The sequence below is a fragment of the Helianthus annuus genome, chromosome 2 (genome assembly GCF_002127325.2).
Source record: "Helianthus annuus cultivar XRQ/B chromosome 2, HanXRQr2.0-SUNRISE, whole genome shotgun sequence".
Lineage (NCBI taxonomy): Eukaryota > Viridiplantae > Streptophyta > Magnoliopsida > Asterales > Asteraceae > Helianthus > Helianthus annuus.
The window spans coordinates 171622424-171633396 of record NC_035434.2 but is presented as its reverse complement, the minus strand read 5'-3'; the positions used below and the strand labels follow the sequence as shown (position 1 = coordinate 171633396).

The window sequence follows — 10973 nt, the reverse complement described above, 5'->3', positions numbered from 1 at the left end:
TCAATACGAAATTTAATACTTCATTTTCCACATAAAAAGCTCATTCTTTGCAATATACGTGTTTGTTGAATCCTATTGATTTCACGTGCCCACAAAATACTTTAATCTAAAAATAATTCACACAATTCAAAAAGTTATCCGGGTCCGTTTAAATACAAAATCTACAATAGACTCTCGTCAGTTTTTACCGCATAAAATACATATTGCCTTACACAATTAAAAATATGTTTACACACTTCAGAACACTGTTTCATCAAGTTTTTGACCAAATTGCAGTATTACAGGGGCCTGTTTGGCACTTTTGAATGGTTAAGTGTTAAACCAGTAAAAGATCTGAACCATTAAGTGTTGAACCAATAAGAGATCTGAAGCATTAAGAGCCAGTATAATGCTTAACCGTCCAGAGGCAAATGTCTAACCAGTTCAGATTAGAGATCTTAACCATTCAGACATTTGCTTGTGAAACAAACAATCTGAACCATTAAGGGTGTGTTCCCGAGTTAAAAATCCCTCCCCATCCCTCCCCTCCCCTCCATGTCTTTCCAAATTGGAAAGACTATTATCAGGCAAAAAAAACTCCATTTTCCCTCCCCTCCCCTCCTCTCCCCCTGTTAAGTGGATCTCTGGAACACAGCATAAGTGTTGAACCAGTAAGATGTCTGAACCATTAAGAGCTAAACAAACGGCCCCTAACTAAAAAAAGTTCATAACTTCTTTCTTTTTTCAGTTTATGATGTATTTATTTGTTTCACTTCTTTTGTTAACTCTTTTGTGTATCGGATTTCAATCGCCCATGATTGCGAATTGATGATTATCTTTGTCTACAAGAATTTTGGAAAACATAAATAGTCGCTATTTTGAAGTCACTAGCTGCTCGTCGTAGTCATACTCATACGACATGAGAAGATGGCCAATAACGCGCTTTTATAAAGAGCACGATCCGTTAATACAAAAACTCATTCCCTGAGCATCTATCAAACTACAAATGTTTTGATAAAAAGTCTTTATGTCAAAGAAAGTCAAAGTCAAAGTCAACCCACAGGACCACCTGGCTGATCTTTCACTTGATGAACAGTCTCCAGGCATTCCTTAGCCCTGTGAACCTTTGACTGCAGATAAAAACTCCCGTTCGTCGCATTCCGTTCAAACAAATTATCATATTTCTGTAAAAAAAATATCAGAAAGACATGTGAGCTCAACGCTATTAAAACATTCGAATAATGCAACTTAAATATATAATCATTACTTGGATAAAGTATCCGTCCCCTTGCATTACATATTAATACTTTTAAGGTGGCAGTTTCAAACGGGTCAATTCACGTTCATACATATGTTTCATCTCTGATGGGTCAAATGGGTAAAGCTGAAAAAGATACTCGAAGAAAAATGGTCAAATGGGTAAGGTATTACGGTCAATGCATTGAGCCTTCTCATTTTAGGGTTATCTTCAAAAGATCGTACATACTTCACAAAAAGCGCAATGACGTCCCAAAACTCCTTTTTGTTTTAGTTGAGTTGAACATAAATATAAAAGAACGATATTCAAAGACGTAATCGTTAAGTCAAACAAAGTTTGAGGAGTCCTGCTTAACGTTTTTTTTTTTTTTTTTTTTTTTTTTTTTGTGTATATATGTTTGAGTGTTTGACCCAAGAAGGCAAAAACAAATTGCAAGGACTTAATCAATCACAGAAAAAAAAGTTAAGGGACTAAACCGCAATCTTTGTAAAAGAATATAAGGTTTTTTTTTATGAGAGTGATAGTCCAATAATATATCACAAAAGTAGATTGCATTATATAACTTTTCTAATCTTATTTGGCATACTACATAATACATATCAAATAGAAACAAAATATATATATAAACCAGACAAAAGGTGTTCTTGACTTCTAGGCTTGGTTTTAAACTGTTTGATGCGATCCGATGCGTTTGGTCCAAAAATCTTATGCGCATGCGAGCGCGTCACGTATGCGATGCGCTCTATATAAAATATACTAAAATATTATTTATACATAACAACTTATAAAAACATGAGTAAATTACTTTCTGAGTCCTTGTATTTTAGTGGTTTTAACCATTTGAGTCCAAAATCAAAATGTTTAACGCTCTGAGTCCCTAGACACTTTTTTTATAACCATTTGAGTCCAAATTTTAACTTTTTGAGTCCAATTTTTTTTAACAAAATTGGACTCAAATCGTTATAAAATGAACAAAATTGGACTCAAAACGTTGTAAAATAAATGGCTAGGGACTCAGGGCGTTAAACTTTTTGGTTTTGGACTCAGGTGGTTAAAACCACTAAAACACAGGGACTCAAAAAGTAATTTACTCTAAAAACATACTTAAACTAAAACAATTGACGTAATAAGAAGATAAGCGTTGTGCTTTTTGGTTCAAATCAAGCATACTAAAATGTTTCTAGAATCACAAAAAGTGTTTAGGTACCATAATGGTCCAAATCAAGCATACGCACATATTAATTAGTGAAAAAGCCCAACCCATTTCATAAAATCTGAAAAAAAAACATAACAAACAATGTTGCGTGCATCGGTGCGCATTATGCGACGATCGCATACGAAATCGACGCAATATTCTCGCATCACGTAAATGCAACGCATCAGCTGTGGCAATGCGCTCTCACTAGCGCATCGGGCGCATCACACATTATGCGCGGATTTAAGCATTTTCTATGTTGTCAAAAGCGCAAAAAGCGCGCGCCTAGGCGCCCGGGCGCAGCGAGGCGCACCTATAGCGCCTGGTGGTAGCCTAGGCGCAAAAATGGGATTTTTTTGAAAAAACGGTGCTGAGGCGCAAAAAGCGCGCGCCTAGGCGCAAAAAACGTTGTTGAGGCGCAGGGAAAAAGGTAAAACAGCACAAATGACCATTAAAAACGAAACCGAGTGCGTGCAAAACTGCCTCACGCATGCAAAACTATTAGCTACATGATCTTAAATGGCATATATAATAGTTTTTTTAATTTTATATGTGGAATCTTATTTATTATCAAAGCATAACATATTTTTTATATTTTTTCTCTATGTGCGCTTTTCTTAAAAAAACCCACGCTTTTTTTGCGCCTTGCACCTAGGCTCCGGGCGAGACCGATGCGCCTCGCCTGCGCCTTGCGTCTTTGACAACATAGAGCATTTTAAAACCAAGCTTCTAGGGCAACCAAATTTGATCAAACCATTCCAACCCGTACAAAATGTTTACCCGTTTTGACTCATTACCCAACCAGCTCATTGTGCCACCGCTTTACTTAAGTTGTAATATGCACCGAGTACAGCATTGTAACACAAGATGAAGACTCGACTAGGAAATAAGTAGCAGTTAAAAAAAAGTAAAAGAATAGATATTAATTAAAATAAAATTAATATATTAAAAAAAACTAGCCTGTGCAATTTCTTCCCAAGATGACTGCTCGGTGACACCAAGAATTTGTCGGGCCTCTTGTTGGGTCATAACTTTGCTTCCTCTACGCACGGTTTCTAATGTTTCTTGAGCAACGCCTGTCTTTGAGGCATCTGCAAATTTTATTTTTTACAACAAAAATTAAATAAAAATATATACATTATGTTGAATACAAAACCGCAAAAAATATCCATAAGTCAATGTCCATAAAAGTATAAAACAATTATTTTTCTATTTTTGTTTTGAGTATTTAATCTAAACAAAAAAAAAATACAAAAAGATTGGCCAACAACTAAGAGATGGTATCGGAAAATTTACTCTGAAGAGCCTGACGATATGCTTGAACCATTCCCCTGACCAATATTCCAGAGCCCATTACAATCAAATTTGCAAGGATTTTAGCAGCCTGAAAGAAAGAAAGAAAAAAAAATAAATAAATAAAAAATAAAAAAATAATGGGAAATTGGCCTGTAATAATCCCACCTAGACCTTATTGGCCATTAATAATCCCACCTCAGAATATTCCCTCCACCAGTCCCACCTTTCACCTATTTTTCCTACAATGGTCCCCCGTTAAAAAAACTTAACGGAGTTAAGCTTTTTTCCAAATTACAATCAGATTTTTTAGGGCTTTTGATTAGAACGACGATACGAGTCCATTGATGTAAAACTTGCCTCAAAACGGTGCTCCAAACGATGAAAACGGCGCTTCAATTCGGGTGTTTAAATTTCCAATTAACCAAAATCAAGTCACTTGGAGCACCATTTCGAAGTAAGTTTTACATCAATGGACTCGTATCATTGTTCTGATCAAAAGCCCTAAAAAATATGTTTGCAATTTGGAAAAAAGCTTAACTCCGTTAAGTTTTTTTAACGGGGGACCATTGTAGGAAAAATAGGTGAAAGGTGGGACTAGTGGGGGGAATATTCCGAGGTGGGATTATTAATGGCCAATAAGGTCTAGGTGGGATTATTACAGGCCAATTTATATCATCATTCAAGATATAACATTCCAGAGCGCACTAAAAATTTTTAAGTTAACTTCCTATCAACAGTAAACCCAACTTTTACTGATGGATCGCTGTAATGAAAAAGAACAAGGATCATATTTATTAAAGGCGCGAGGCGCACTCAGGGCGATTTGTCGGGCCCGGGGCCTTATTTGCGCCTAGGCGCGCCTGGGCACTCGCTTTAATAACTATGACATGAACATAGTTATTAAAGGCGCGAGGCGCACTCAGGGCGATTTGTCGGGCCCGGGGCCTTATTTGCGCCTGGGCGCTCGCTTTAATAACTATGACGAGGATGACAGAAAGAATCACGAGACCACCTAGAAAGTAACTAGCGCCAGGAAATCCTAACCTTCATTCAATATTTATGTACAAACCGGGTTCTTTTTTCCCAAACCGATTCCAGGTCAACAAAAGTCAAAACCGGTTTTTGCCCAAACAGGTTCCGGTTCCAAACCAGTTTCCAAGTGGAAAAAAATCGGCTGGTTTGGTTCGGTGCTAACACCGTCGGTTTTCCTAATCTTTTCTTGCCAAACCGGTTTCAATACCAGTTCCGAGGTTTTCTGCACCTCTAATGTGTATATAACCCCCCCCCCCAAAAGAACCCTAACTATCGCCGCGAAACACTTAGAAAACAACTACCGGCAAAGGTAAGACAAATGCATACACCCCTAAAAATCTCCTCATTCCTAAACCCTTATCAATGATTGTTTATTTTCCTAATTCACATCTTAAGAAAAAAATAAATAATAAAAAAAACAAATAAAAAGTTCCTTCTGAGTTCAGTACCATTGTACCATCTTTTAAAACTGTTAATTATATTAGAGGGTCAAGTTATTCTACAAAGGCTTATAATTGTAAGAAGTGTAAGAAGGATTTATAGAGTGACAAGTGTCCAATAACCTAAAACTAAACCCACTACATCACCACCAAAAACCTAAACAACCACCCCACCCCACCCCACCACCACCCAAAAACCTAAACCCCCCCCCCCAACCAAAAAACCTAAACCCACCCCCCCCCCCCCCCTGGCAAAAAAAAAACTATACCTCACCAAAAAACCCCCAAAAAACCTAACCCTCCCCCCCACCCCCCAAAAACCTAAAAAAAAACCTAACCCCCCCCCCCCCCTCCACCCCACCCCACCCCCCAAAAACCTAACACCCCCCCCCCCACACCCCCCAAAAACCTAAAAAAAATCTAAAAAAAACTAAATACCCACCCCCACCCAAAAACCTAAACCCCCACCCCCTTGGCCCAAAAAAAAAAAAAAAAAAAATTATTTTTTTTTAGGGTGGGTGATGGGGGGGGTGGGGGTTTAGGTTTTTGGTGGTGGTGGATGTTTAAGGTTTTTTTTTTTTTTTGTAGTGGGTTTTTTTTGTGTAGTGAGTTTTTTTAGGTTATTGGACACTTGTCACTCTATAAATCCTTCTTACACTTCTTACAATTAGGATCCTTTGTATTTGATCCTAATCCTTATATTAGAATAAGAATACAAGTTAAAATGCAGGTAACAATTCGTTGATTAATGAGTGAAAACCTAATACCAAAATCTTTAAATCAATCTATTGAATAGCATCTGGAATTAAAAATTAAACCTTGATCATCTATTAATCAAGAAATTTATGAATATAAGTATATAAAAGTGAAAAAAAGATGGAGAATTGAAACATACCATGGTTATAAATTAGAATTTAGAATACGGGTGAAGGTTTTGTGGAATTGAAGGAGAATTTGAGTTTGGTGAGAAGTAGGTTTTCAGGGTTTTGTTCGTAATATAAATCCAAAGAATGTTAATGAAGAAGAAATAATTGCAGGAATGATGGCGGTTTTCAGAGAGGAACAGCTAGGGTTAAAGACATTCAAACCATGCTATTTATCTGAATTTTTGCGAGCAGATGTTTGAATAATTCGGACATTTGCCTCGGTTAAGCATTATATTGAGTCTGAATGGTTAAGACTTTTTATCTGAATTTGTCAGACATTTGCCTCTGGACGGTTAAGCATTATACTGCCTCTTAATGGTTCAGACCTCTTACTTGTTCAACACTTAATAGTTCAGATTTCTTATTGGTTCAACACTTATCCATTAAGAAGTTGACAAACAACCCCTAAAAGATATATGTAAAAGAAAAAGAGATATTGGATTTAAAAAGGTTCCAATAACGTTCTACGATCCGTATAGAATAATCTAACATGACAAATATTAGTCTGTATGATATTATACGGCTCGTATAGATGAATATTATGTTGTATAACATTCTATACGGGCCGTATAACATTATACGACCCGTATACATGGAGACAAAAAAAAACATTCTCTGTTATTTTTTTGTGGAACAATCAGTTATACGGCCCGTATAACTCTATATGGGCCGTGTACATATAGGGGTGTGAAAAATAAGATTTTAAGGGTGTGGGAATAGTGAGAGCCTTTAAAAAACCATGACTATTAACAACTGGCTGATAGGACTTCCAACCTTCGACTTGTACCACAACACTTCCAACTTTCAATTTATTTTCCTCAGATACTCCCAGACTAACTGCATCCTAAACCAGTTAGCTGACTAAATGCCACATCACTAATCAAATGCCACATAAGATGACAGCAAAAGTGACGTCATAAGATTGTTCAAAGTTATCAAAATTCTTAAGTTTTTTTTAGTTCTTAAAAGAATAAACTCTAAACAGTATTCAGGTGCAACTTGTTGCCCGACTACCGTTTGGATTGTTTTTCTTGTTGTACAGACGGCAGAGAACCCAATCGTCGAGCTACAAACAGAATTTTAACTAATTAGACTTCGTTTTGAATCGCTATTAAAAAATTTACAAGTGGTGCCCTTTATCGGTTTTTCAAAGAATGTGTTGATTTGGGAAAAATAAAAATTGGTAGTCAACTAAATTTAGAGAACGGGTGAATTTGGTTAAACCCTTCGTTCGCACTCCCAGAAAAGAGTTTTTGGGTCCGCCACTGGTCACCACCATCATCACTAACCATCATTAGAAAACATAGTTGGTGAACTTCCTTTCTTAACCGACCGAGTCATTTTGACCTGGACCGTTTTGACCCGAACCAAACTAATACTTTTTTAAAACACCCGTTTTGACCTAAACTCATTTTACTCGGAACACGTATTGACCTGAACCCGTCTAAACCCGGCACCCGAACCTGTCCAACCCACACCTTAAATGAAATCAATGAAATAAAAAGTGTAAAAACTCACCCTGGAAACTGTGGTAGGATTTGGCATAACAAGTCTATACTCATGCATGATCCAATTAGTTTTGATTCCTTTGACCCCTTTACCTGCATAAAAAACCAAGGCCTTTTTTATCCCAATTGTTGTATTCGGGTCGGATTTTATCTTAATGGGTTTATCCGACCCGGTTGCTTTCCAGTACCCGTTTCCTGTGGCCCGGTTTGGTCTTGACCCGTTAGGGTATTTCCGGTCTCTTGGTGTGAAAAAGTACCATTCCTTTGTTCCAAACAAAGCCATTTCTGAACAAATTTAAGGAAAAAAATTAGGGATAATCAGGCTTGTTTGAGGCGGAAATTATGCGGTTAATTAATGTACAGAGCTCGTTTGTGGTCATTTACGTTCGTTTGTGTTCATTTATATAGTTAAAAAAACAAACACGAACCAATTCCTTTGCTTAACAAACGAATTGTTCGTTTGTCCGACAAAAGCTTGGTATAGGAACATGAACGTCGAACAACGTCTTGTTCGGTTCAGTTCGGTCCGGTCCATTTGTAAACCAATATACAAGTTTAAATGTAGAAAGCTCGTTTTTGTTTGTTTACATTTGTTTGGGTTCATTTATATAGTTAACGAAGTAACGAACGAACACAAGCAAATTCATTTGTTTTTCTTTTACCAAAAAACGACAGGTAAACGGGCAACAAGCTGCCCCACAACCCCCTTTTGCATAACAAACGAACTGAACACAGACAACAAATTCGGTCCAATTATATATTCGCGAAGCATATGTTTGCCCAATAAAAGCTTAACGAAAAAACACGAACAAGGTCTCATTTACCTTGTTGCACGTTACTGCCACTTTATTGTAATTGGCGGTTTTGGTTGGAACTTAATCGATTTTTTATGAGTAAATTACGTTTTTGGCCCCTGTGGTTATATCACTTTTACTATATTAGCCCAAAATAAGAATTTTTAACACATCTGCCCCCATGGTCTCTATAACTAACAATTTTGCCCCCTAAGTCTAACCATTTTGGCCCCCATGGTCTCTATAACTAACATTTTGGCCCCCATGATCTCTAGACTTAGGGGAGGGGGGTGGTCACTAGTGATAGAATTCTATCACTCACAAGCACCAATCAAGTTCCGCCATGTCATCAACCATTTTTCCATCATTCACAACCTTTTTTAGTGGGGGTGATCATCACTCACCACCACCACACCCAACAATTTCCCCCCCAACCAACATTTACACTAAAAAAAAACCATCACGCGTGAAGAAAATAACGAAAATGGATTTCGTGGAAAATATAACGCGTTATACTATTAGGTGGGGGTGGGAATATCGAAGTTCACGCATGATAGAATGTTCCGTGATAAAAATAACGAAACCGCCCCTCCTTGCCTTAGGGGCCAAAATGGTTAGTTATAGAGACCATGGGGGCAGATATGTTAAAAATTCTTATTTTGGGCTAATATAGTAAAAGTGATATAACCACAGGGGCCAAAAACGTAATTTACTCTATTTTTATAAAAAAAAAAAAATTGAGTCTCATTTTGTTCGATCCTTTTACAGCGCTATGTACAATATTATATGTAAAAGGCTCGTTTCTGTTCCTTTTACAGGTGCGCTGGTATTTCTGCTAAGAAAGAGGCACCCGTTAATTTCTTAACAGACCCGTTGGAAGGGAGATCTACCCTTCGACCAGCCGACATTCTTGTCTTTGGATGGGTAGGAGGAAAACACGCCTGTGTGGATCTAACAGGGGTTTCCCCGCTAGTGGGCTTAGGGAGTAGTGCTTTCACAGTGGGTCAGGCTGCTTTAAAAGCTGCTTCGGGTAAAGTGATCAAGCATGAGAAAGCGTGCCTTGACAACCAGCACGTGTTTATCCCATTTGCTTTTGATACTTTTGGTTTTCTGGCGCCAGAGGCTGTGGACCTACTTAGTCGAGTTCAAAGGGTCATGCATAGTAATGTTATGACCCCGAGATCTATGGACGTAGTTTTTAAAAGGCTTAGTTTTGCTATTCAAAAAGGGGTAGCGGCGCAGCTTGTTGCCCGTTTACCAACTATCTCGATGTAAATTATCTGTTTATTAGTACACCACTTAGAATGTTTATTTAGAATAAGCTATTCTAAATCTACACTAAGTCAAGCCTAATTTGAAATTCAAACTAACATGTATTATTTTCTTCTCTAATTAACGAATGAACACAAACAAACAAATTCATTCACTTAAAAAACAAACAAGGACATGAATTTCGTCCAAATATATATTCGCTAACCGCCCATCCGTCCAATAAAAAAAGTTTAACGAATGAACACAAACAAGTCTCGCTTGAGGCTTACAGCCGTATAAGTACATGTTTGAGAAAACTTATTACCAGGAAGCTGCCAGGGATCATGTTTGTATAGATCAACATCCACGATAATCCACGATGGTGGAGCGACACTAACGCTTGATTGGGATTTACGACAAAGGTAATGAACGATGAGCTCCTCGTCCGTCGGGTGAAACCGGAATCCGGGAGGCAAGTTTAACTCAGCTTCAGCATCTCTAACCCTTTTGGTTACATGTTTTGAGGGTGATCTCATCTTCTAGTTGCTTTTGTACAGAAAATATATTGATATTTTGTTAGTTTGGTGTTGAGGAGAATGCAACCAATATTTAAGGGGTTTTATAGGAATTTATAAGTGGATATTTTTTTTTTTTTAGAAATAGTGGGGTTTGTTTAGTGGACAGTAGAGATACAGAAGACAGAAGTATCTCGTGCAAATATATATATTTTGAAGGATATTTTATGTCCCACACGAGCACTATGTCCCTTGAAATATCGACATGATTTTTTCTTACTTTACTTGAATATATAGATTCTAATTCTAGATTAGACGGTTATTAGTTGGTTGTATTTGTTGGTCAGTTCTGTTTAGACATAATGGAAAACATGAAAACATACCTGATTGCAGCAGTACAGGCCAATAGAGAATCCAGATGGAGACACAGCGATAAGGTTTGACATGATTGTCATCTTGGTCTGGTTCCTCCTTAGGGTGCAATCTAATGATGGTGATGATAAGAAACCGACAAGGGAATCGGTTATGGAGAGGGAGGCGAGATTGATGTTATGTGCTATTAGGGTTTGTGAAATTGTCTAACCCTTTAACCTTCACATTATTCTCTTTATATATGCACCCAGGAGGAAACCCTAATTAGTTAATAAGGGTAATTAGGCCCATCAACAATTACCAACTAATTATTTAATAGGATTGTTATATATTTTGATCCATATAATGTAAATGATTATAATGGCTACTAGATTAAATATAAAATAAATATATTTAATCTTACATTC

The 10973-nt window shown here is 37.3% G+C and overlaps 2 protein-coding genes across 2 annotated transcripts; both read right to left on the bottom strand.

Moving 5' to 3' along the window:
* Positions 1 to 830: 830 nt before the first annotated feature.
* LOC110927221 (mitochondrial import inner membrane translocase subunit PAM16 like 1) lies at positions 831 to 6293 on the bottom strand. The gene is made up of 4 exons (XM_022170867.2): positions 6096 to 6293; positions 3729 to 3816; positions 3393 to 3523; positions 831 to 1163 (listed from the first exon to the last, which is right to left on the bottom strand). Exons 1-4 carry the CDS (start codon positions 6096 to 6098, stop codon positions 1032 to 1034), a joined length of 354 nt encoding a protein of 117 aa, XP_022026559.1. The 5' UTR covers positions 6099 to 6293; the 3' UTR covers positions 831 to 1031.
* Positions 6294 to 7114: 821 nt separating this feature from the next.
* LOC110900794 (NAC domain-containing protein 2) lies at positions 7115 to 10335 on the bottom strand. The gene is made up of 3 exons (XM_022147661.2): positions 10005 to 10335; positions 7645 to 7919; positions 7115 to 7192 (listed from the first exon to the last, which is right to left on the bottom strand). Exons 1-3 carry the CDS (start codon positions 10213 to 10215, stop codon positions 7115 to 7117), a joined length of 564 nt encoding a protein of 187 aa, XP_022003353.1. The 5' UTR covers positions 10216 to 10335.
* Positions 10336 to 10973: the final 638 nt, after the last annotated feature.

What these genes read in the sequence shown, in the direction of transcription:
- LOC110927221 (XM_022170867.2), bottom strand. An exon ending in ATATCGTCAGGCTCTTCAGA is followed by an intron (nt 3,524 to 3,728) that starts GTAAATTTTCCG and finishes TAAAATTTGCAG; the next exon opens with ATGCCTCAAAGACAGGCGTT. An exon ending in CTTGGGAAGAAATTGCACAG is followed by an intron (nt 1,164 to 3,392) that starts GCTAGTTTTTTT and finishes TTTTTTTTACAG; the next exon opens with AAATATGATAATTTGTTTGA.
- LOC110900794 (XM_022147661.2), bottom strand. Translation starts at nt 10,215, where the DNA reads ATGAGATCACCCTCAAAACATGTAACCAAAAGGGTTAGAGATGCTGAA. An exon ending in TGATCCCTGGCAGCTTCCTG is followed by an intron (nt 7,920 to 10,004) that starts GTAATAAGTTTT and finishes AAATTTGTTCAG; the next exon opens with AAATGGCTTTGTTTGGAACA. An exon ending in ATCCTACCACAGTTTCCAGG is followed by an intron (nt 7,193 to 7,644) that starts GTGAGTTTTTAC and finishes TTCTGTTTGTAG; the next exon opens with CTCGACGATTGGGTTCTCTG.